The sequence below is a fragment of the Orcinus orca genome, chromosome 1, assembly GCF_937001465.1.
Source record: "Orcinus orca chromosome 1, mOrcOrc1.1, whole genome shotgun sequence".
NCBI classification, from domain to species: domain Eukaryota; kingdom Metazoa; phylum Chordata; class Mammalia; order Artiodactyla; family Delphinidae; genus Orcinus; species Orcinus orca.
In genome coordinates, this window is record NC_064559.1 from 168,458,777 (window position 1) to 168,486,078 (window position 27,302).

General features: G+C 41.6%; 1 protein-coding gene across 3 annotated transcripts in view; it reads right to left on the minus strand.

Annotated features, from left to right (window-relative positions):
- Positions 1-9,808: 9,808 nt before the first annotated feature.
- SCP2 (sterol carrier protein 2) overlaps positions 9,809-27,302 on the minus strand; it is a 164,205-nt gene continuing 146,711 nt past the window's right edge. For all 3 annotated transcript variants that reach the window (XM_012534485.3, XM_033435492.2, XM_049699950.1), the window contains 2 exons: positions 14,101-14,180; positions 9,809-10,962 (listed from right to left, as the gene is read on the minus strand). In XM_012534485.3, coding sequence (XP_012389939.2) covers positions 10,867-10,962; positions 14,101-14,180 — 176 coding nt within the window. In that variant the 3' untranslated portion in view covers positions 9,809-10,866. The remainder of the gene's footprint in view (positions 10,963-14,100; positions 14,181-27,302) is intronic.

Sequence of the window (27,302 nt, forward strand, 5' to 3'; positions counted from 1 at the left end):
TCCCCCGCCCCCCACCCCACCCGCCCCGCGCGCATCTGCTGGACGCCGGCCTCCCCCGGACACAGGCGTAGGGTCCCCGCAGGCGGGGGCAGGGGAGGGCCCGCCTCTCCCCGCGTTGGACTGGGCCGAGCCCCACTTCCCGGGGAGGCAGTGCCGCCGCACGGACCCCTCACCCGCTCTCCGCCCTGGCGGGGCCGCCGTACCCCCCCCGGGACCCCCCCCCCGGCTCCAGGAGACGGGGAAGGCGGGGTGTCTAGCCCGCAACACTTCCTAGTTCCCAGCCTTCCCAAGTGGAACTGGACCCCCTCTAGGCCCCAGCACCTGAAAGGAGGGCCGAGAGAGGGCCCCTTCCACCAAATGCCTCTTAGCTCTTCCTTCCTCACGACAGAGGATTCTGCAACCGCTCCAGGCGCGAGTACCTTTCCATTCACTCTCCCACCCAGGGGTCCTGGGCCGTGGCTAACGGGGCCTCCAGCCAAGACCCTGCTGGGCCCCTTCCCGGAAAGTTCCCCCCACGTCCACCTCGGCCCTGGGCCCACAGCCTGCTGAGCCTTGAAGGACGATAAATTGTGCTGGGAATAGGGTGCATGCGGATCCCAGTCGCAGGAAGACTAGGGGGGTGAGCCGTGAGCCCTCGCGGCACCATACTGCTCCCAGGAACTGAAAACGTTTCCAAGTCAAGGAGCATTAACTACTAGCTGAAGCAACACCGTTTGGTGCCAGGGTCTTTGGTGGTAGAATGCGGTCAGGCTGGGTTTAGGTGGTACTTGGCACCTCCACGGCCTAACAAGACTCTCCCCCATACCTGCTCTGGCCTGTGGACAGAGCACCCCCAGCTACCTTACCTGGCTGCCCTCCCGCTGAGAGGGAAAAGGATAAGTGACTGAAACTTGGGACTACTCGCTCAACTTAAATTGCCAGGGCCCTGAATGAATGAACAGCTGGTGTAAAGGCTCCAGACCTTTCACTGTTTCTGCTACCGGATCCTGATTGTACCACATGCATTACTCTCTAATCTTCACAACCCTGTAAGAGAAGAACTGCTGTTGCCTCCGTTCACAGGTAAGGAGACAGCCTCAGAAAGGATAAGTCACTGGGTAAAATGGCCAAGTGTACTCCTCCCCACAGTCCAAGTTCTTTCCATGATGGAGACAGGCACGTAACTTGAGCAGCCAAGTGCCGAGCCTGGATTTGAACCCTGGACTGTTTCCATTACATCAGTAACTCAAGAACTCAAGAAGGGGAAAGGGAAATATTTTGCCTTCTTTGGCCTCAGATTCCAGCTTAAATTTATGAGTTGGTATGATTCACAGGATTGGACAGGAGCCAACACAGAGATGCATCTCATGTCTTCTCCTCAATTCTCCTTGAGCCTAGATTCAAGTAGAGCTAGAAGAGCACGATTCTACTGGTTTGAATACCCATGAACTAAAGACAACCTTCTAGAAGGACAATGAGAACCAGCACATACTGAGTGCCTACTAAGTGCCTACTATGTTAAATCCTTGAAGGTCTTAATCATCCCAGCCCTGTGGGGAAGGTATTCTCCAGCCACAGGGCACACCACTTCCCCCTGCCGGCCCCACCCCCTCCCCTCAGAGAAATAGGCTCTTCTGTGGAATGCCAAGCCAGGGCCCACACATGCTCTGTGGCTGCCCAGTGCTGTAGGCACAAGCTAAATTCACCTGGCTGAAGTCTTATATGCAGAAATCACTTTGAGTGTCTCTGGTGGGAAATGGAGACAATCCTGGTGCTCTCGAAGCAGATCCTCTAACTTTCACGTGGGCTGTCAAGACAGAGCAGAGTTTGAAATTTAGGTTTCCTGAATCTGCTTGTGCTGCTTTGATGCCTGCATACCGCCCCTGTTTCAGCTCCTGTCTCATATTACTGTAGTGCATGGTGTCAAGTACAGGCTTTTGACTTAGGTTTGGGTTCAAATCCCAGCCCGGTTCAAATGAAGATAAATATTACCTACACCTCACAGAATGTCTAAATTAAATGAGAAGGTGGAAGTACAGGACTCTGCACAGCACCTGGCACATGGTCAGTGCTCAATAAATGGCAGCTGTATTACTACAAAACTATCACCGAGATCTGACTGAACAGCCACGGAACATTATTAAAGCAGAAATGACAAGTGACAAGAATTAAACAGAAACCTTTGCATTGCCCCGGCTAAGTGCCTTCTACTTCAAAACAATACGAAACAAGAAAACTCAAAAGAGGGTAGGAGTAAAGACATATACACGGACGGAAAGAACTAGGAGTGAGGGACAGGAAGGCTCTCAAAGCGGGGGTCTGATGAGGAAAAATCGGGGATAAGGGACAAGATAAGGGGAGATAAGGTGGTGTTATACTTCATCATCATAGAAGAAAATAACTCCTCTTACTCAAGACCTCAAGACCTTTCCTTATTAAGTAGCAGAGTCCCAAATACTGAGCTGTGGCAGCAGCTTAATTTTCTGGACATTTAGAAATCAAATTGCATGGTGGTGTTCTGTGTATATGGAGTCCATCTGAAGGATCTTGATAAATGAGATCAAAGAACAAGCAGGGCATGGTGAAAAAACCACAGGCTAAGTCAGGTACAGAAAAAGTCTTCTGGGCTCCTATAACATCCCATACAAACTCTTTATTATTGGACTTTTCTTGCTGAATATTATATTTCTCACCTCTTGCCCCCTGGATTATAAACCCTCCAGGGCAAGAACCCCATCTCATGTTCTGTAAGGTCCCTTTCTAGCCCTAAAATACCATCATTGTAGTAGGCAGAATGAACCCCCAAAGATGTCCAAACCCTAATCCCTAGAGCCTGTGAATAGTTACATTATATGACAAAAGAGATTTTGCAGATGTAATTAAGGTTATGGACCTTAAAATAGGGAGATCATCCCGGATGAACCAGGTGGTTCTAACCTAATCACATGAGCTCTTAAAAACAGAGAACTTTCTCTGGCTGGAGGTATGAGATGAGGCAGAAGGGGAGGTCAGAGAGATCTGAAATGTGAGGACTTGACTAGCTTTAAAGATGCAGGAAATACAGGCAGCCTCTAGAAGCTGAGAACTACCCCTGGCTGCCAGCAAGGGTACGGGGACTTCAGTCCCACAGCCGCATGCAACTGAATTCTGCCAACATCCTGAACGAGCATGGAAGCAGACTCTCTCCCAGAACCTCCAGGTAAGGAAGTTAAGCCACTAAGTTTGTGGTAATTTGTCACAGTAGCAATAAAAAAAACTACCACAAACACAACTAGAACTGGTTCATTGTACAGCAGCATTCTCCTACACATCGTTTCACTTAATCTTCCCAAGCATGATGGGATTATTGCCCCCTTATTTTAGGAAATTGATGCTCAGGGAGGATAAGTAACTTGCTCAGGTGACCAGTTAATGAGTATGTACTTGAGCCAGGATTCGAACTCAGGCCTTCTGGTTCCAACTCCAGTGAGAGGTGTCTCCTACACTGCAGCTACCATTTGGTGGCTTTCAGATTCTACTACCTCAAGCTAAATAAAAAACAAACTAAAACAAAAGAAAAGAACCAACAAACAAAAATTCAGGCTGCTTTTACATTGTGAAAACTTAAAAGCTTCTGAATACTCATTTCTTTCTGTTTCTTCTGAAGGTATCTAGTAAGTCAGGGAACCCGTCAGGGTATAAACAAGTAAATATAAAAAGATATCAAAGTCTTCTTTCTGACACATAGAAGAAAAAAGATTTTGATAAATGGGATAAAGAGAAATCCTCAAGAGTGGCTGTCAATAAAATATCTCCTCCCATTCAGATGCTCCTTCGGCCACTGTTGAGGTACATCTTCCGCAATGAGATGCCCTGCTTTGCCAGATTCGTTTAGGATCTTCTCTGTGGTTGGAGCGTTCAGTCCTCTCATGACCAACTTTTACTGTCAGGAAATTCAACTGATTTTCAGTCTGAAATTTTCCTTTCTATATTTCTTCTCATTACTTCTAATAACTAAGCAAAATAATCCCCTCCCCCTTTGGTCTTTGCACCTCTCAAATATTTGTAAACTGTTAACACCCCCTGCCCTTGGGTATCATTTTGCCAAGGGGAAGGCTCCTTTCAGCCTGCCTAAGTCAGCCGTTCTCTTATACTGCTCTGCCTTCCTGTCCAAAATTCGTGTCCATATATTCTAAATGAGGTGTTTAATCTTGAACCGAGTGTTCTGTACACTACAGAAGGTGCCATGTTCTAAAAAGTGAATTACACAGTAACTTGCAAAGACCTACCACTGTTTGGTAGTTGATTAGAAAACTGTAGCACTTACTGCTTCTCTGCCTGCAGCTTAAATAAACAGCAGACTACAATTTTACATAAAAGTTTCCCCCAATTTTACATAAAAGTTTATGGCCACAACAAATTCAGGAACTAAAAGGTCAAGCATTTACTAGATGTTGCTGAAAACAGCACTGTTTACAAAGCATTTAAATGATTATTAATAGAATAGATAGACTAAGTGGACATTACTTTTTGCAATAAGTTTTGGATATGTTACATTAAAAAAATATTTCTCCAAGAAGTCTGGCTAAAGTTTCTGCACCAGATTAAACTTCCTGCCAAATGGAATCAAACACCACATTTCTTAAGGGCCAGAAATCTGGCCCAACAGTCTCTGTTCTTACCAAGAACTAAAGAGCTGTTTGTTTGCAGCAGTCTCCAGATAGATATTAATACTGGACCTTTCCAGTAGATTTTGTAACTCTCTATTGAGAAAATCTCTAAAATTTGGCCAGACATGGTTGTGGTTCCTGATAGCACATAAATCTTTCAGAGCCCTCATTAGCTGTTTAGTAGTATACCCAAAGTTCCTAATTCACATCAGTGTGGTCTCCAAACAAACTCAATCCCACAGAGTAAGTTACCCAGAGGTACAATCTGGCTGATTACCCTTTTTTCCCCCAGTCAATAAAATCAAGCAACTTCTTTGTGTTCAAAAAGCAACCATGCCATGGACAGCTAGAACTGTAATCTTTGGATGAAATGCAAACCTTCTGAAAGTCTACATAATCCTATATTCACTCAGTTACAGAGACTATTAAATTTTAATGCATCTTGAGAAAAATGTAAGATGACAGTCAACAAGGAATGCAAATTGTCCCCAATCCTGAAGTTAGCTGATTATCTGAACTCAAGGGATTATTACAAAATGTTTCAATGAATAAATTCCTTCACGTTATCCTCACAACCAGCAAGGTAGGCATTATTATTCTCTTTTTACAGAGTGAGAAACAGGCTCAGAGTCATTATCAGCTCAAGGAAGGTCCCCATGTTTAAGTGCCAGAGCTAGGACCAAAACCCTCATCTGATAGGCCCCAAGTTTTCCCACTATACCAGGCTGCTCTAAATGTATTATTTTCTCAAACTGCTAAAGTTTCAGAAGATAAAGCGGTTACTTACAGGATTTAACTTCATGTTTCTTTTTTCTACGGTGACACAGATGAAGAAAACAGAAGGGGTTCATGTTTATATGTAACTGAACTTTTACAAGGTATATTACAATTTTAAAAGAACTTTAATGGAGTGTTGTCTACTCCTCATTTGTCTGAGAAACCTTTGCTGATGCTTACTTTGGTAGACATGGTATTAATACTAGAGACAGAGGTGAATAACAGTTTCTGCACTCAAGGTGTTCACAGTCTAATGAGACTATTTTTAAAAATATGAACAGTGGTCCCCCTTGTGCAGAGGAAGAAACTAAAGTCTGACGAAGCTTAAAGCCTTGTCCTAACTTAGCTTCCAGGAGGCAGACAGGACCTGATCTGAGATTCTTCTGATCCCACCTCAGTGACTCCTCCATCACCTCCACACTCAACTTCCTAATCATGTGCTCCATTACTGTTCTTCTAAACATGCAACAAGGATTACAGAAGCCTGAGATTTTTAATTCATCTGGACAAGTACAGCAAGAAGACTAATGATTTTAATGTACCCGGAACCAACTAGGCCAGTTTGTTTTTTACAAACATGTAATAAAACTACAAATAAACTGACTTTTCTGATTACTTCAGGCTGCTTCAATCTTAAGTTGAAAGACTATTCTGAGAAGCTGCAAATATTTTCAAAGAAATAGCAAGATAGCACTTCCCTGCTGGTGCAGTGGTTAAGAATCTGCCTGCCAATGCAGGGGACACAGGTTCGAGCCCTGGTCCAGGAAGCTCCCACATGCCGCAGAGCAACTAAGCCCGTGTGCCACAACTACTGAGCCTGTCCTCTAGAGCCCGCGGGCCACAACTACTGAGCCCACGTGCCACAACTACTGAAGCCCGTGTGCCTAGAGCCCGTGCTCTGCAACAAGAGAAGCCACCGCAATGAGAAGCCCACGCACTGCAACGAAGGGTAGCCCCGGCTCACCGCAACTAGAGAAAGCCTGCGTGCAGCAACGAAGACCCAACGCAACCAAAAATAAATAAATAAAATTGATTCTTTAAAAAAAAAAAAGAAATAGCAAGATAAGTCTGGCCAAAGAGGAATTTTTAATGTTCTCTTTCAACATCGGGGCAACAGAAAGTCATGGTCACAGAGAATGCATTGCTATGATGAGGTTCCTATCTTCAGAAAAGCCCCCTGTGAAGATGAAATTGTTATTCAGCTTATCTCATTCATTCACTTTATGACAGTGAGCCAAGACTTTGCACCGGGGGTATCAAAATGGATGCATGAAATGCAGTCCCTGCCCTTAAGGGGCTCTCTGTTCAGTGGGAGACAGAAACATATTACTACAAAGGAATGATTACGTAGTGTTTGTTTTTTTGTTTTGTTTGTGTGTGTTTGTGTGCGTGTGTGTGTGTGTGTGTGTGTGTGTGTGTGTGTGTGTGTGGCAAAGAGGGACAACTTCCTGAAAGCTAAGGCATGAAAGGGATGAAAAGGAAGTTGCCAAGTAGATAAGGTGGCAGGCAGCGGGGAGAGAATGGTGAGGGTGGGCACAGAGAACAGCATGTGCAAGATGACCTAATCTAGAACTAAAAGTATTAGCTAATGTGCTTGCTCTGTACTAATCACTTGGAAACTGAACATATTACTACCAAATGGAACTTTTCTGTTCTTGTTTTTTGTAGCTCTTTATGAAACCAATTCCAATCCAGCACTGAAAGTGATTTTGTAGTAATCACCAATGACTTCCATGTTGCCAAATTTACTCCAGTAGACACTTTTCAGACATCATCCTAACTGACCTCACAAGCAGCATAGGACACAGTTGACCACTGCCACTTTTAGGCTGTATCTTTTCTCAGGAAAATTTCCTCCACCTCTTTAGTCCTTCGTCCTCATACCCCTTGCCAGATCCTCCTCTTCTACCTGATCTCTAACAGCTGGGGTTCCACAAGGCGTACTCTAATCCCCCTTCTTCCCTGCCCAGGTAACACCATCCATTCCTGTGGCTTTAAATACCACCCATATGCTCATGACTTCCAAAAGTGCATCTGTAAGCTGACCCCACCTCTGAGCTCCAGTCTTGTAAATGCAGCTGCCTCCTTGATCTCTCCACCTGGAAATCTTTTCAGGCATCTCAAAGTTAACAAGTTCAAAAGTGGAGCTTATTATTTCAACCACTCTCCCTAAAACCTGCTGTCCCCTCCTCATTCCAGTCATGACCCACCATTCACCTGGCCAGTCACTGGAAGCCATTCTTGCCCCTATATCCAGTCACCAAGTTCTGTCAGCTCTACCTCTGCCTAATTTCCACATCTAAGTCCACCACTGACACCCTAGTCCAGGACACCATCTTCCAGCACCTTCCATCCTCCATCCCTGTACTCCCAGTACGTTCTCCACACAGAAGCTACAGTGACAGTCTAAATTATTTCATTCCCCTGCCTACAGCCCTTCTGTGATGGTCATCAGTTCCTTCAGAAATAATCCAACTCCATTTTCTTCTTCTGATACATGGTAAGATTGTGAAGTTACGTGAGGCATGTGACTTTCTTTGGACAATGAAATGGGAGCAGTGCTCCAGACAGAAGTGCTCCATTAGCCTGGGTTCTAGACTTAGGATATGAAGGTGAAGTGGATATGCAGCATGAGTGAGAAAGAAACACATGTAAAGCTACACCTTCAACAGCTCCCAAATGCACTAAGAATGAAATACAAATGCCTTACTGTAACGAAGAGATTCCAATATAACTGGCTCCTGTGTATCTATCCAGCCTCATCTTGGGCCTGTCCTTCTGGGTCATTATATTCCACTCACACTGGCCCTCTTGCAATTTCTAGAACAAGCCAGGTGTCTTTTCCCCTTTCCTGCATGGTTCTATGCATGGTTCATTCCTCAACCTATAGATCTCAGCTTATATATTACCTCCTCAGAGATGTCTCCCTTAACCACTGTATCATAGTGAGTCAAAGCCACTATGACTCTCCATGACAGCACTCTGGCCATCTCCTGCACGGCACATCAGTCTGTAATAATTATTCATCTCTCTGATTTGACTGAGGAGCTCACTGCTGTCTCCAGTGCTTAGCATTACCCTCAATATGGTACCCAATATATGATAGGCACTCAAGAAGTATTTGTTCAGTGAATGAACAAATGAGAAAAGACTCAAAAAGTGGGACATAAAAAAAAAAAACCACACTACAGACATCTTATCACATATCACAGAGGCAAAAGGTGGGGAGAGGAAGGGAACTCACATTTCCAGTAAGGGAACTAAGAATGACTACAATGTACACCTAACACTAATTTAGGTACTTTACATATGTTACCTCTCTAGATTCTCAATAATCCTAGGAGGTCAATATTAAAATCTCCACTTTCCAGATCAGGCAACTGAGGCTCAACCTGCGCAAGCAGCAAAACCAGTGACGGTATCAGTTTTAACCCAGACCTGTTAACCTCTTTCCTCCGAACCATGACGCTTCCCTAGAAATTAAACTGCTACTGTATTTTTATCATTAAGTACTTTCCTATTATACATATAAATTGTATTTATATGTGGATACATCCCTACCCCAAGAACAAGTTTTTGTTTTTCTTTTTTTCTTTGTTTTTGTTTTTTTCAGGTTCATCCTAAAGCCTAAAACAAACATCTCCTGCTATCTGGGACAAGCGAAGGCAGAAAAGTGCAGCAAATCCAAAGCACAAATAAATCAGACATTTTGTTGGAACTTTTTTCTTGAAGTCTTTTTTCTTCTCAGAGTAAAAAGCCTCTATGATTAGGAAGTCTGTGCTCTGAACTGATTTTATGGGACTTGAGATCAGCTTATACTGCCTTAATTTACCATCTTGTCCCATCCCCAAATGCTGTTCTGCTGGTCACAGAACATGCAAAGCTAAATGGCCTAGGGGGATCGTATCCACAGTCCTGATTTGATTAGTAGAGGCTCCAAACATCTAAACAAGCAAAATGAAACCACCTGGCTTTTTCCCTCTGACCACCTTTGGGTGAAGTAAACGTGTTCACAGCAGAAAGGTGGGACCTGGATAACTCCCAAACAGTTCTACTGGGCTCTGAGTAGACTCACAGGATTATCAGAACAGGAGGGACCTTAAAGACCATCTTAAATGCCCTCTTCTAACAGGTTAGCAAACAGGCTAGCAAACAGTTAGCAAACAAGCTAGCAGACAGTTACTTATTTGCCTAAGAAAAACAAGACTCCTGGCTCCTAGTCAAGTGCTCTTTCCACCACAACACAGCACCTCCCTAATCAAGAGCTAGTGATTGATTATGCCAAAGTAACCAGTAGATAGTAGTCTAGATAACACAGATCGTAAATCCCCAATGTTTCTCTTACTCTCCATCATTTAGAAAACCCTGAACAAAAAGAACATACACAATAAAAACAAAGGAGATGAGGAAGAGCTATTTTAATTTTCTATTAAACATTCTTCCAAAAACATTACTCTACCCCATATCTTACCGAGTTATTAGAAATAACATTAACATTAGAAAAACTAGGAAGGTAAAAGTAGGGAAAACACATCACATGCCAAAGTCTGGTATGAAATTTACCTTTAAAAACAAAAAGGAATAAAAAGCAATATTCCTTTAAATTGAATTAAAAAAAAACTAGGAAGGTAAATTAAATGTGGCTTGTTAAACTAAACATATGAAAAGGGAAAATTATAACAAAGGAAGGAGAGTTTTACAAATTAAATTAATACGAGATTATAATTTGAAAACTGTGCATCTCAAAGCAAACTTTATTTGTTCAATTATTTTTAACAACAGTGTTTATGATTCTAATACACTGATTTTTTTCCAGGAAGGAAACTCACTTAAAAATATTTTTGTTTTAAAAAATAGGCCTGTGTTCAGCTATATATTTTTTCTCCCAAGCTTTGATCATATTTCTTTGATTTGGGAAGAAAATACTGTTTTGATGGCATGAAATGCAAAACTGTGAAGATTTTTTTAAAAAAACATCCCAGTACAGAATTTTAAAAATTATCAATGGAAAACAGATTAAGGTCATTAAGTGCACAACACTAATTACTGGCCAGCTACTGGTATTCTGTTTCTTCCCTAGTTCTCCCAAGGAAAATTGAATTAAATTGAATCTTCAGCAGAATAATCCTCAAATATACTTTATAAGCAAAATGAGAGCTTTCGTTTACATAGTTTTTGGATTTTGCTATTCCTAATTTTATTCTAAAACTCAATTTTACCCCAAACCATAATTACCATATTAACTTTGTAATGCACAGTTGTATGCGATTCAGCAAAGCAGTAGTACATCATCAGGTTCTAGTCACCCAGAGCTTAGGAAAAACAGGATTGGTCACACCCATTTAAAAACAAATACGCTATTTGCCAATGTGTAGTTTCAATCTAAGTTCTGACAATGAAATATATGGACATATATCTATATATCTCATCTTGATTTTCAAAGGTAGGCAAAGAGAGTTCTTCACAGCTTAGCTTTGCCTGGCTGAAGCTGAAGATTTTGTAACTTCATAGCCAGACCCATGTTGCCAGTGATTTTCAATTTACCTTGAAAGAAGGCCTGTGAGGAAGAAGAAAGAAAATTTATCATTTGGTGTTTTTTGTTTTGAGACCGCTGATATTTCTAGACTATCCAGCCCTGAGATGATTTATTTATCCAGGTTTCTTCAACTTTCTTCAAAATATGAAACTTGGCTTTCAGGAATAGATTTAGAACCAGAGTCTTCAAAAGGACGCATTTGTAAAAGTCATGCTTTACACAGAGCCGTCAAAAGGCACATCTTTCCCAAATGTGTTCTCTTTAAAATTGAGTCTGCCTTTACCTGCCTTCCTCAAAGGTGGTACGTTTTCCAAATATTAGGCAGAGTGGATTCATACTAGACCCATTTTGTTTAAAACCATTACACATTTGTTCAGTGGGTCTGCTAGCAGGGAGAGAAAGCACATGCATAACACACTTATGAACTCTTGGGATTCAATACAATGCAGATGAAATGTCACCATTATTCTCCCTCTTTTTGGTCTACGTGATAAAGATTTATTCCCTACAGAGGGAGGCCAGGCAGACTGCTGAGACTGAGGTGCCTGTGTTAATCTTTGGCTCAATAAGAAGAATCAAACCAATCCCAAGTGCAGAGCCACAGTTTGTTCCATTTAACAACTGCCTGGGATTAGATCACATGATGTTTGCTAAATTTATCATGTAACAAAATCCCAGGAAAACTTTAAAGAAATAGCAAAATTGGGAACATAGCATGATTTCCCTGCTATGATCTCAGTCTTTCAACTCAATTCTTAAAATAAGGAAAAGCTACAGGAAAAGTTCTGGTAGTCTTAGCTTCCTAACAAGTATATTCATGAAGCAGTGAGGGGCTCTTCTGCCTCATCCATAGGAAATCTCAGAGCTCTGCTTTCTCTACACCTTCTGGTGAGGGTGACTAATGCCTTTTTTTTTTCCTCCTCTGTCTGGACAAACTAAATATTTCTTTCTATATGGCACACAGCCTTCTGTCTGATGACTTTAAGGTCAGGTGTCTCAGAACACAATATATTTAACATATGTCCTTTAAAAATATGGACCAGTAGTACCTAGAAGAGAAACTCACCATATTTCCCTTTTCTTAATTAAAAGAGGAAATGACTTTTCACTTAATAATTATTACAGAGAAAAATGAGTCTTCACTTTTTAGAGAATCCGAACATAAGAGTCATTTAAATCTGGCCCCTAAGGTGTTCTACATTTGCTTTCTTCTGGAGAGCACATTGCTTTGTTTCAACCGTAGCCAAACACTGAAATTATAATTTCCACTGCATTTAATGGTTTCCAGTCAAATCTTCTACTGAGCATAAGGGAAGGCCATTAGCACATTAACAGAAACGTCTCCTATTTTTATCTTTAATTCCTTTGGGTGCTAACAGGTGTTCAGGAAAAGTAAGCTGACACTTCACTCCCCAAAATGGGTGGTAAACAGATAAACTGAGAGAACGAGTGCGAAGCCTGACCACACTGCCAAGGAAGTGCATGGTGTGCACCGTGGAGTAAGCAGCGGTGGGTGGGAAGGAGGACGTCGGCCAACTCCGAGATTGATGGCCTCTGTTCTGTCCAGATTTTTGGAGAGGGCACAGTGGGTGGAAATGTCAATGTCAATAGTGTGTATTCAGTTGAAACATCACAGATGCAAGTCTCTCACTTGTCGACGCATCAGCTGAAATATGCTTAGTTGCTTAGAAAAAGCATTTTTAAAAGGAATACGAGTAGGAGTCAGATTTAGTTGTTTTATCCAATCTTTCAAATTACCAGGGTACCACAGGAACAAGACCTAAAACAAATCAGGCTGAGGCAACAACAAAAAAATAAGGTTACAGTGGAAAGCAGCATTTTAGGTTCCTTTGTGTTATCTATGGATGATGTATATCAAGTCTGTTCCACACTGTACAACTAAAGAGTATAAGAAGACCCTTGACAATCTGGGGGCCTGGAAAATCTACACAAGGCATAAATACATTTTGGACAAATGCAAATTAATTGTGAAAACCCAAAAACGCAAGGCATCATGCTAAGTTCTGGAGACACAAAGATGAACAAGATGTGCTTTGTTCCCTTGAGATACACACAATCTAATAGGGAAGAGATAGGCACATTATGACTAGTATAATGAGACAAGTGCCAGGCTAGCAGGCCAGTAAGTGGCCCAGAAGAGGGACTGACTATAGCTCCCCAACAATGTGGTAGGAAGTCTCTGGACATAACATAAGTTCATTTTGAAAGGCAAGGAGTTTGTCAAGGAAGGACAGCTCAGGCCAAAAAAAGAGCACGGGCAAAGATACGAAATGTGAAAGATCATGCCTTTGTTCACACCCGACCCTCCTTCTGTCTGACGGCCCCTACTCGCCATCTGTGCACTGCTAACTCCTGATCACTCCCAGGACTCAGCCAAGCATTGTTTCCTCTGTGAAGCCTTCTCGATGGCCCGGGAAGATGTGGCTTCTCCTCCCTCCACCCTCCCTGACCTCAAGTAATGCAGGGCACCTTGGATATTTGGCTGCACTTACTCTTAAGTTTTTGTTTTTTTTTTAATTTATTTATTTTATTTATTTATTTTTGGCCGCATTGGGTCTTTGTTGTTGTGTGCAGGCTTTCTCTAGCTGCGGTGAGCGGGGGTTACTCTTCATCGCAGTGCACGGGCTTCTCACTGCGGTGTCTTCTCCTGTTGCAGAGCACGGGCTTTAGGCATGTGGGCTTCAGTAGTTGTGGTGCATAGGCTCAGTAGCTGTGGCTCGTGGGCTCTAGAGTGCAGGCTCAGTAGTTGTGGTGCACGGGTTTAGCTGCTCCACAGCATGCGGGATCTTCCCGGACCAGGGCTCAAACTCGCGTCCCCTGCATCGGCAGGCAGATTCTTAATGACTGCACCACCAGGGAAGCCCTGCACTTACTCTTTTGCAGACCTGTCTCGTACCAAATTGTGGATGTCCTGAGCATGGGAACTATTTCTTCTACATCTGGACATTTCCAGCACACAGGGCACTGTCTGGCACATCATTAGCTTCACAACTGTCATTTGTTAAGTGAACATTTGGGGAACACTGAGTTTTGTGGGTTTTACCACTTTGCACTTTATGGGATGAGGTTGAGGTAGGTGATGAAGTGAAACGGGCTAAAACCCACCTAACAAAAGGATATAAGCGCCATCATACTTACCGACTGAGGATTCATTTTACCAGTCATCAAAGCCAGTAAGTCCGAGTCAGCCATTGTAATTGTGCAGTCGGCCTTCTTATCTAAAACAGAGACATGCAGAAGGAAGGAGAAATGGGGAGTGTTCAGTTTCATGTATACATTTTAGTCAAAAGCCGCTGACTGCAACAGAATCACATCCAGAATTAGTGTGGGCAAATGGGCACTCACATACACTCTGTGGCAGCCTGGTGAAATGTGACATAAATCACAAGCAACCTCAATATTTAACAAGAGGGAATTTATTAAATAAATCATGGTATATTCATATAATGGGATACAATGCAGTCATTAGATGATGTGGATCTATATTTTATTGACCTGGAAAGATATGTATGTTATACTCTTCATGATACTGTTATATAAGCCAGTTACAAAACAAACTGTAAGAATGGACCCAAGTTTTGCTTAAAAACAGATATTCAATTCTGTATGTATAGGAAAAACATCTGTAAACTTGGAGACCAATATATTAATAATAGCTACTGTGGCACACAGACTCTAAGGTGACCCCTGTGATCCCTGCCTTCTGGTAGTCATGCCTTTGTATAATCCCCTACTCTCGAGTGTGGGCAGGACCTGTGACTTGCTTCTAGCCTGCAGAATGTGGCAACGGTGATGGGCTGTCATCCCTGTGTTCTGTTACACTGCATAAGACTCTGTCTTGCTGGCTCTCTCACTCTCCTGCTGGCCTTGAATAAACTAGCTGCTATACTGTGAACTGCATACTGCACATGGAGAGGGCTACATGGCAGGGTACTGACCTTTAGGAGCTGAGGGCAGACTCTGACCAATAACCAGTAAAAAACTAAAGCTATCATTCTCACAGCTACAAGGAAATTAATTCTTCCAGCAACATCAGTGAACTTGGGCACGAACCACTTCCCCAGTCAAGTCTCTAGATGAGAACTCAGCCCTGGCCAACACCCTGACTGAGGCCTGCGACACCCTATGCAGAGGACCCAGCTAAGCTGTCCTCAGCCAACTTACCCATGGAAGCTGTGAGGTAATAAATAAATGTGTGCGTTTTTTTAAACCACTAAGTTTGTGGTAATTTGTTAGAAGATGAATAGTCATCTAGATCAGGGGTTAACAAACTTTATCTGTAAAGGATCAGACACTAAATATTTTAGGCTTTGCAGGCCACTAGGTCTCTACTGCAACTACTCAACTCTGCACCTGTAGCACGAGAGCAGCCATAGAGAATACATAAATGAATGTAGCTGTATTCCAATAAAACTATTTTCAAAACAGGTAGCAGACCAAGAGGGATAAGATATTTGCAACTCACAGTTCTAACAGAGAATTTCTATCCAGAAAATATAAAAAACTCCTATCACTCAATTAGAAAAGGTTAGATAGTTCAATACAAAAGTGGGCAAATAACATAAACAGGCACAATACAAAAGATCTCCAAATGGTCAAAAAAAGCACATGAAACAGTGTTCAATTCCATTAGTCATCAGGAAAATGCAAATTAAAAGTACAGTTGAGATACTACAACGTACCTACTAGAATGAATGGCTTAAAAAAAAAAAAGATAATACCCAGTGCTGGTGAGGATGAGGAGCAACTAGCAGGTCAGAACAATGCTGGAGGGACTGGAAAACGGTACAGCCACTTTAGACAACAGTCTGGACATTTCCTAGAAAACTAAACATACACATGCCATATGACCTACGAATCCCATTCTTAGGTGTTTACTGAAGAGAAATGAAAACATAAATCCACACAAAAACCTGTATGCGGATGCTCATAGTGGCTTTATTCCAATAGCCAAAAGCTGAAAGAAACCAAATATACTCCAGCTGGTGAATGGATAAACTACTCAGCAACAAAAAGGAACAAACTACTGATAATACATGAAAGAAGCAGGCTCAAAAAGCTGCATACTGTATGATTCCACTTGCAGTTTACGACATTCTGGAAAAAGTGAAACTACAGGGACGGAAGTCAGATCAGGGGTTGCCAGGGCCTGAGGGTGAGAGAAGGGGTTTGATTACAAAAGGACATGAGGACATTTTTTTTTTTTTTAATTAAGGGTACTTTAATTAATTAATTTATTTATTTTTGGCTGTATTGGGTCTTTGTTTCTGTGCGAGGGCTTTCTCTAGTTGTGGCAAGCGGGGGCCACTCTTCATCGCGGTGCGCGGGCCTCTCACTATCGCGGCCTCTCTTCTTGCGGAGCACAGGCTCCAGACGCGCAGGCTCGGTAGTTGTGGCTCAAGGGCCTAGTTGCTCCGCGGCATGTGGGATCTTCCCAGAGCAGGGCTCAAACCCGCGTGCCCTGCACTATCAGGCAGACCCTCAACCACTGCGCCACCAGGGAAGCCCCGACATTTTTTGGAAATATTCTATATCTTGATTTTTGGTAGTGGCTATACAACTGTATGCATTTGTCTAAATTCACAGAATTGTACATCTAAAAAAGGTAGATTTTACTGTATGTAAATTATACCTCAATGAACCTGACTTAAAAAAAAAACTGACATTACCAAGTACTGTCAAAAATGTGGAGCAAATGAAACTCATATAATATGGAAGAGACTGTAGAATAGTATATCCATATCAAAAAACTGGCTATATGGTAGCTCATGACAGTATTTCTACTCCTGGTTATATGCCAAATGGAAATAAGTACATGTGTCCACTAAAAGACACATATGAGAATGTTCGTAACACCTTTATTCTTAAGGCCACAAAATGGAAAACTGCGAAGATACAGCAACCATGAACTGAATAAATAAATTCTGGTGTATTCACATAGTAAAAATGAACTACTGCTACATGCAACAATATAATAAATCTTACAATGCTGAGTGAAAGAAGCCACACCTAAAAGAGTAAATATTGTATGGTTCCATCTATACGAATTTCCAAAATAAATAATATCAACCTATGGTGACAGAATTTGGAATAGTGGTTCCTTTTGGGAGTGGGTAGTGATGGGAGGTGGTGTCAGGGAGGTTTCTACAGTGCTGGCAACATTATGTATCTTGATCTGGGAGATGTGTTCATTTGTTAACATTTATCAGGCTGTACACTACAGATTCATGCCCTTCCTTACAGGCTAGACTTCAGAAAACTTTTACACAAAAAACCCCAAAAAAAAACAGGTGGTGGGATGAATTTGGCCCACAGGTCATAATTTGTCAACCCCTGATACAGATGGTAGGATTATAGGAGAGTAATTTTTTCATTTTGTTTCTCTATATTTCCCAATTTTTTTTGCACTTAAGTATGTATTACTATATAAAAACAAAGTTTTAAAAATATTAATTTTTTTATTGGAGTATAGTTGCTTTATAATGTTGTGTTAGTTTCTGCTGTACAACAAAGTGAATCAGCTGTATGTATGCATATATCCCCTCCCTCTTGGACCTCTCTCCCATACCCCCCATCCCCCATCTAGGTCATCACAAAGCACCGAGCTAGCTATCTATTTTACACATGGTAGTGTATATATGTCAATCCTAATCTCCCACCCTCCCCATCTCCCCAGTGTCCACATGTCCGTTCTCTTCGTCTACGTCTCTATTCCTGCCCTGCAAATAGGTTTAAAATATTAATTTTAGTAGTATAACCAAAGTATAATGCAAAAAAGGCCGTACCACAAAGACTCTAATATCTTATTGCTAAATCAGCAATGTCTACCTTGGACAAGTGCAAAAGGAAAAATTCACCAAGAAATCAAAATTTTCAGTAGTCAGTGTTTCAGGCAATCAATATAACAATAGTACTCTAATAGTACTACTACCACTAATAGTAATAATATCAAATTACGGCCCAATAGTTAGATAATCTGTGCCTTAATAAAAAAAGATAGGAGTTGCTATGGTCTGAATGTTTGTATCCCCCGCAAAACTCATATTTTGAAATCCTAATGCCTGATGTGATGGTATTGGTAGGGAGGGCCTTTGGAAGGTCATGAGGGTAGAGCCCTTATGAATGGGATTAATGCCTTATAAAGAGGCTCCAGAGAGACCCCTAGCTCCTTCCATGATGTGAGCCCACAGCAAGAAGGCACTGGCTATGAACCAGGAAGAGGGCCCTCACCAAACGGGACCATACTGATGCCTTTATCTAGGACTTCCAGCCACCAGAGCTGTGAGAAGTAAATTTCTGTTGTTTATAAGCTACCCAGGCTGTGGTATGTTCGATATAGCAGCCCAAATGGCCTAAGATGGGGGTAAACTATGAAAATACAGCATGCCTATATTATTAAGTAACGAAAACAAGCTTGAAAATAAAAGTTTTTATTATATGTCTTAGAATGCAGCGATAGCCCATAAAAAGACTGTGATTCAATAGCCCCTCCATCTTTGCCTGTAACAAAATTTTCTCTTATTACTTGAAAAAAGGTCTGAAGTGTTAAAAATTAAGGTATTTACAACCTAGAAAATCCAGTTCTCTTGTAGATATATAACATCAAAGAGCAGGGAGAAAAAAAGCTAGCAAATTGAGATAACTGGACTTGATTCATAGTTGGATTAGATCCTAATATGCCAAAAAAAGGACTCATAGTCAATAAAAAGGTGACTTTAGGAAATAAATGCTGCTGCTGCTGCTGTTACTATATCAGCATTTACTGAGCTCTCACTATGCCGATTACTTCACATACCTAGACTCATACAATAACCCTATGAGGGTCAGAGAGGTCAAACAACTTGCCCAAGGTCACACAGCTACTAAGTGGCTGAGCTAGGTATGAAAGCAGATTCCTGCTGCCAAAGCCCACACTCCCAACTCCTAAGCTCTATGGCTTCCCCCTGTTACAGGAAGAATACAAACATTCAACAGCTCAGTTTTTTGTTATTTTTTTTTTTTGCGGTATGCGGGCCTCTCACTGTTATGGCCTCTCCCATTGCGGAGCACAGGCTCCGGACGCGCAGGCTCAGCGGCCATGGCTCACGGGCCTAGCCGCTCCGCGGCATGTGGGATCTTCCCAGACCGGGGCACGATCCCATGTCCCCTGCATCGGCAGGCGGACTCTCAACCACTGCGCCACCAGGGAAGCCCCAACAGCTCAGTTTTAATTGAGCCTTCACCAATTCATCTGCATCTGATGTATCCCAGATGCTTTCTCAGCTCCCCTAGTCCTTTTGAGGAGTCACAGACAATTCCAATGTGTTTATGCAAAATTAATGTTTAATATATGGGTTGGGGAGGAAGCAATGATTTACTGAGCACTTACCATGCTAGGGGCTTTACATACCTTTTATCTCATTTAATCCCCACAACAGCTCCATGGATAGACATTATTCTCACCATTTTCTAGATAAGACAACTGGACTCAGGGAAGGTTTATACCTAGTAAGTGACAGAGCCAAGGTCTGAACCCAGGTTTCGGTATCTCCAAAGGCTATGCTCTTTCCCCTGTACCTTGGGGATGAGAGACTCTGAGGCCTTCTGTATCATGTTCCCCATTAAGGGGCAGGGTTGAGAACTCAAACAGGTGCTGAGAGGGAAGAATATACGAATGAAAGAATAATATATCGTGTTAAATTAATTAAAGTTGGCTTCCTGGAGATATGCGAGTCATTTCAAAGGAGAGGAGGGAGGGGCCGAATTCATGGAGAAACACCAGGCAGCAAGAAAAGATTATGGAAAAATGCACAAAGCCTAAAAGTCCTTGACATAACCATCTGTATCATTACCAAACTCTTAGAATATAAGCAAATGAAATACATTTAAGTAAATCTTACCTTGCTAACAGAAAGTAAACCTCTCAACAGTATGTACATGTCAAAAGATCTAGCAATTCTCTTTAAGATGCCAGTTCAAACTAGGACAGGTTATTAATGCTTTAACATAGCTGATCTCTAACAAATGGTCATTTGTTGGCTGATGTAAAAGGAGCTGGCAATTTCCCACGGTAGCTTTTACTGGTAAGTCCATATTTCACCGCCACTCCTAGCTGCCAACAAGTATCAGTTTCAGCAGAAATTCAGGGTAAAATCCCTTCAGGTATGGGATGGGGCACCTAATGTGGGGAGAGCTCGCTGCCAGGGTTCATATGCAGAGAGCAAGGTTTTTCTGAAAATTTGCCGTATGTTTCCATAAGCATATAATCTTTCAAAACAAACAAACAATAACAACAAAACAGGAAAATTTTTCTCCAAAAATCTCCTTGGGGGCAGAGTCAAGATGGAGGAGTACGAGGACACAGAGTTCACGTCTCCTCACAACTAGGGCACCTACCAGGTACTGGTGGGGAACCACGGACACCTAAAGGGACGGGAGGAACCCCGAATGACCAGATGGGACGTGGCGGGGAGGGAGCAGGGAGGAGAAGTGGAGGTGGGACGGGACCGGCACCCTTGAGAGACGGCTGGGGGAGAGGAGGGGTTCTCACACCTGAAGGAGCCCATCCATGGTGAGGGGAGCAACGGGGATGGGGAGAGACCCTTGAGAGGCCAGAGGATCGGAAGGGAAGGCAGCCAGCATTTCCCCCACCCACTTGGGCCCTGGGGAGCCTACTGAGGTCCCGGGCATGATCCTCTGCCCTCCCAGACCCCCTCTGGCCGCCCGGGTCCTGAGGGCGTGGGTGGGGAGTAGAGGCCAGACGGGACCGGTGCACTGAGGGGCAGCTGGGGAAGGGTGGGGTTTCCACCCTCGGGACGGGCCCACTCACAGTGAGGGGATCAGCAGGGACCAGGAGGATGGGAAGGGAACTAGGCCAGTGTTTCCCCCACTCACTCGGGCATCTGGGAGCCTACTGTGGTCCCAGGCCAGATCCTCCGCCCTCCGAGGCCCCCTCCAGCTACACTGGGCCTAAATCCCGGCCCTGCACTCCCACCCAGGGCCTTAGCTCTGAGCTCCACTGTCCGAGGCCCCCTCCAGCCATGCTGCCTTTTCCTGCCTCATGGATCCTGAGCATAGGCCCCACCCCAACCTAAGCTCTGCCCCCACAGCCAAGGCCTTTTCCGGCCCATTTTTCTTTTTTTATCGGGGGGGGGTTTGTGGTTGTGTTTTACCTTGTTGTTTCACTTATATATTTATTTTTTCTAACTTTAAAATTTTTCTAATTTTATCTTTTATTCTTTGTTATTGTACTGCTCCTTTTTTTTTTTCTTTTGCTGCGCCGTGCACCTTAAGGGATCTTGGTTCCCAGGCCAGAGGTCAACCCTGAGCTCCTGTGGTGGGAGCACTGAGTCCAAACCGCTGGACTAACAGAGAACCTCAGACCTCAGGGAATACTAATAAGAGTGAGATCTCCCGGATGTCCTCATCTCGGCACCAAGACCCAGCTCTATCCAACTGTAAAAACTCCAGCACTGGACGCCTCAGGCCAAACAACCAGTAAGAAGGAACACAGCCCCACCCATCAAAAAAATGAGATGACAAAAAAATATGTTACAGATGAAAGAGTAAGGTAAAAACCTACAAGGCCAAATAAATGAAGAGGAAATAGGCAACCTACCTGAAAAAAGAATTCAGAGTAATGATAGTAAAGATGATCCAGGGGCTTTCCTGGTGGTGCAGTGGTTAGGAATCCGCCTGCCAATGCAGGGGACACAGATCATATGCGGTGAAGCAACTAAGCCCGTGTGCCACAACAAATAAGCCTGCGCTCTGGAGCCCATGACCCACAACTACTGAGCCCGTGTGCCACGACTACTGAAGCTCACGTGCCTAGAGCCTGTGCTCCGCAACAAGAGAAGCCACAGCAATGAGAAGCCTGCGCACCACAATGAAGAATAGCCCCCACTCACTGCAATAAGGGAAAGCCTGTGCATAGCAGTAAAGACGCAATGCAGCCAAAAATAAATAAATTAATTAATTAAAAAAAAAGATTATCCAAAATCACAGAAACAGGATGGAGGCACGGATCCAGAAAATACAAGAAATGTTAACAAAGACCTAGAAGAACTAAAGAACAAACAGTGATGAACACCACAATAACTGAAATGAAAAATACACTAGAAGGAATCAATAGCAGAAAAACTGAGGCAGAAGAACAAATAAATGAGCTGGAAGACAAAATTGTGGAAATAACTGCCAAGGGGCAGAATAAAGAAAAAAGAATGAAAAGAATTGAGGACAGTCCTAGAGACCTCTGGGACAACATTAAACGCACCAACATTTGAATTATAGGGGTCCCAGAAGAAGAGCAGAAAGAGAAAGGGTCTGAGAAAACATTTGAAGAGATTATAGTTGAAAACTTCCCTAACATGGGAAAGGAAATAGCAAACCAAGTCCAGGAAGCACAGAAAGTCCCTTCAGGATAAATCCTAGGAGAAACACACCAAGACACATAATAATCAAACTAACAAAAATTAAATCAAAAAAACAAAAAAAAAAATTAAAAGCAGCAAGGGAAAAGCAAAAAATAACATACAAGGGCATCCCCATAAGGGTATCAGTTGATTTCTCAGCAGAAACTCTGCAGGCCAGAAGGGAGTGGCAGGATATATTTAAAGTGATGAAAGGGAAAAACCTACAACCAAGATTACTCTACCCAGCAAGGATCTCATTCAGATTTGATGGAGAAATCAAAAGCTTTACAGACAAGCAAAAGCTATAAGACAATTCAGCGCCACCAAACCAGCTTTACAACAAATGCTAAAGGAACTTCTCTAGGTGGGAAACACAAGAGAAGAAAAAGACCTACAAAAACAAACCCAAAACAATTAAGGAAATGGTAATAGGAACATACATATCGATACTTACCTTAAATGAAAATGGATTAAATGCTCCAACCAAAAGACACAGCCTCACTGAATGGATACAAAAACAAGACCCATATATATGCTGTCTACAAGAAACCACTTCAGACCTAGGGACACATACAGACTGAAAGTGAGGGGATGGAAAAAGATATTCCATGGAAATGGAAATCAAAAGAAAGCTGGAGGAGCAATACTCATATCAGATAAAATAGACTTTAAAATAAAGACTGTTAAAGAGATAAGGAAGGACCCTACATAATGATCGAGGGATCAATCCAAGAAGTAAGTATAACAATTATAAATGTTTATGCACACAACATAGGAGCACCTCAATACATAAGGCAAATGTTAACAGCCATAAAAGGGGAAATCAAGACTAACACAATAATAGTGGGGGACCTTTATACCCAATTACAACAATGGACAGATCATCCAAAATGAAAATAAATAAGGAAACACAGGTTTTAAATGATGCAACAGACCAGATAGATTTAATTGCTATTTATAGGACATTCCACCCGCAAGTGGCAGAATACACTTTCCTCTCAAGTGCACATGGAACATTCTCCAGGATAGATCACAACTTGGGTCACAATCAAGCCTTGGAAAATTTAAGAAAATTGAAATCATATCAAACATCTTTTCTGACCACAACACTGAGAGGTTAGAAATCAATTACAGGAAAAAAAAAACTGTAAAAAACACAAATACATGGAGGCTAAACACTGCATTGCTAAATAACCAAGAGATCACTGAATAAATCAAAGAGGAAATTAAAAAATACATAGAAACAAATGACAATGAAAACATGACAACCCAAAACATATGGGATGCAGCTAAAGCAGTTCTAAGAGGGAAGTTTATAGCAATTCAATCTCACCTCCAGAAACAAGAAAATCTCAAATAAACAATCTAATCCTATACTTGAAACAACTAGAGAAAGAAGAACAAAGAAAACCCAAAGTCAGTAGAAGGAAAGAAATCATAAAGATCAAAGCAGAAATAAATGAAATAGAAACAAAGAAAACAACAGCAAAGATCAGTAAAACTAAAAGTTGGTTCTTTGAGAATATAAAAAAAAAATTGATAAACCTTTAGCCAGACTCATCAAGTAAAAAAGGGAGCGGACTCAAATCAATAAAATTAGAAATGAAAAAGGAGAAATTACAACTGACACCACAGAAATACAAAGGATCATAAGACTGCAATGACGACTATATGCCATTAAAATGGACAACCTAGAAGAAATGGACAAATTCTTGGAAAGAAAAAACTCTCCAAGACTGAACCAGAAGGAATTAGAAAATATAAACAGACCAATCACAAGTAGTGAAATTGAAATTATAACTAAAGATCTTCCAACAAACAAAAAGTCCAGGACCAGATGGCTTCAGAGGTGAATTCTATCAAACATTTAGAGAAGAGCTAACACCTATCTTTCCCAAACTCTTCCAAAAAACTGCAGAGGAAGGAATGCTCCCAAACTCATTCTACGAGGCCACCATCACCCTGAAATCAAAACCAGACAAAGATACTACAAAAAAAGAAAATTAAAGACCAAGATCACTGATAAATATAGATGCAAAAATCCTCAACAAATACTACCAAACAGAATGCAACAACACATTAAAAGGGTCATACACCATCATCAGGTGGGATTTATCCCAGGGATGCAAGGATTCTTCAATATACGCAATCATATTTTCTGTAGTGGTATGCTTTGATTCCCTTTTTGTTATTTTTGTGAATTTACTGTAAGTTATTGCTTTGCGGTTACCACGAGGCTTACATAAAATAGCTTATAGATATAACAGTCTTTTTTATGTTGATAACAATTTAACTTCGATTACACACAAAACTCTACCTTTCTCTTACCCTCCTTTTATGTTTTTTTATGTCACAATTTAGATCTTTTTATATTGTGCTTCCATTAAAAATTGTTGTTGTTATAAACTAAAATATATATACACACATATATATATATATACACAAATCAATGTGATACACCACATTAACAAATTGAAGAATAAAAACCATATGATCATCTCAATAGATGCAGAAAAAGCTTTTGACAAAATTCAACACCCATTTATGATAAAAACTCCCCAGAAAGTGGGCAGAGAGGGAAACCACCTCAATGTAATAAAGGCCATATATAACAAACTCACAGCAAACATCATTCTCATTGGTGAAAAACTGAAAGTATTTCCACTAAGATCAGAAACACGACAAGGATGTCCACTCTCACCACTCTTATTCAACATAGTATTGGAAGTCCTACCATAGCAATCAGAGAAGAAAAAGAAATAAAAGGAATACAAATTGGAAGAGAAGAAGTAAAACTGTCACTGTTTGCAGATGACATGATACTACACATAGAAAATCCTAAAGATGCCACCAGAAAACTACTAGAACTAATCAATGAATGTGGTAAAGTTGCAGGATACAAAAGTAATGCACAGAAATCTCTTGCATTCCTATACACTAACAACAAAAGAGCAGAAAGAGAAATTAAGGAAACAATCCCATTTACTATCACAACAAAAAGAATAAAATACCTAGGAATAAATCTACCTAAGGAGACAAAAAACCTGTACTCAGAAAACTATAAAATACTGATGAAAGAAATCAAAGATGACACAAACAGATGGAGAAATATACCATGTTCTTGGATTAGAAGAATCAATATTGTGAAAATGGCTATACTCCCCAAAGCAATCTACAGATGCAATGCAATCCCTATCAAATTACCAATGGCATTTTTCACAGAACTAGAACAAAAAAATTTACAATTTGTATGGAAACACAAAAGACCCCAAATAGCCAAAGCAATCTTGAGAAAGAAAAACAGAGCTGTAGGAATCAGGCTCCCCAACTTCAGATTATACTACAAAGCTACAGTAATCAAGACAGTATGGTATTGGCACAAAAAACAGAAATATAGATCAACGGTACTGGATAGAAAGCCCAGAGATAAACCCACACACCTATGGTCAACTAATATATGACAAAGGAGGCAAGAATATACAATGGAGAAAAGACAGCCTCTTCAATAAGTGGTGCTGGGAAAACTGGACAGCTACATATAAAAGAATGAAATTAGAACACTCCCTAACACCATACCCAAAAATACACTCAAAATGGATTAAAGACCTAAATGTAAGACGGGACTCTACAAAACTCTTAGACGAAAACATAGGAAAAACACTCTTTGACATAAATCACAGCAAGATCTTTTTTGACCCACCTCCTAGAATAACGAAAATAAAAACAAAAATAAGCAAATGGAACCTAAATTAAACTTAAAAGCTTTTGTGCAGCAAAGGAAAACATAAGACGAAAAGACAACCCTCAGATTGGGAGAACATATTTGCAAATGATGCAGAGGACAAAGGATTAACCTCCAAAATATACAAACAACTCATGCAGCTCAATATCAAGAAAACAAACAAGCCAATCAAAAAATGGGCGGAAGACCTAAACATACATTTTTCCAAAGAAGACATACAGATGACCAAGAGGCACATGAAAAGATACTCAACATCACTAATTATTAGAGAAATTCAAATCAAATCTTCAATGAGATATCAGCTCACACCAGTCAGAATGGCTATCATCAAAAAATCTATAAACAATAAATGCTGGAGAGGGTGTGGAGAAAAGGAAACCCTCTTGCACTGTTGGTGGGAATGTAAATTGATACAGCCACTGTAGAGAACAGTATGGAGGTTCCTTAAAAAACTAAAAATAGAACTACCATATGACCCAGCAATCCCACCACTGCGCATATACCCTTAGAAAACCATAATTCATAAAGTCACATGTGGGCTTCCCCGGTAGTGCAGTGGTTAAGAATCCACCTGCCAATGCAGGGGTAACAGGTTCGAGCCCTAGTCTGGGAAGATCCCACATGCTGCAGAGCAACTAAGCCCGTGCACCACAATTACTGAGCCTGAGCTCTAGAGCCCGTGAGCCACAACTACTGAGCCCGTATGCCACAAATACTGAAGCCCACGTGCTTAGAGCCCGTGCTCTGCAACGAGAAGCCACCACAAAGAGAAGCCCGTGCACCACAACGAAGAGTAGCCACCGCTCACCACGACTAGAGAAAAAGCCCGCGTGCAGCAATGAAGACCCAACGCTGCCAAAAAAATAAAATAAGTTAAAAAAAAAAGTTACATTAAAAACAAAAGTCACATGTACCCCAATGTTCACTGCAGCACTATTTACAATAGCCAGGACATGGAAGCAACCTAAATGTCCATCAACAGATAAATGGATAAAGAAGATGTGGTATGTATATATAATGGAATAAAACTCAACCATAAAAAGGAACAAAATTGGGTCATTTGTAGAGATGTGGATGGACCCAGAGTCAGTCATACAGGGTGAAGTCAGAAAGAGAAAAACAAATATCATATATTAACACATATGTGTGGAATCTAGAAAAATGGTACAGATGAACGTATTTGCAGGGCAGGAATAGAGACGCAG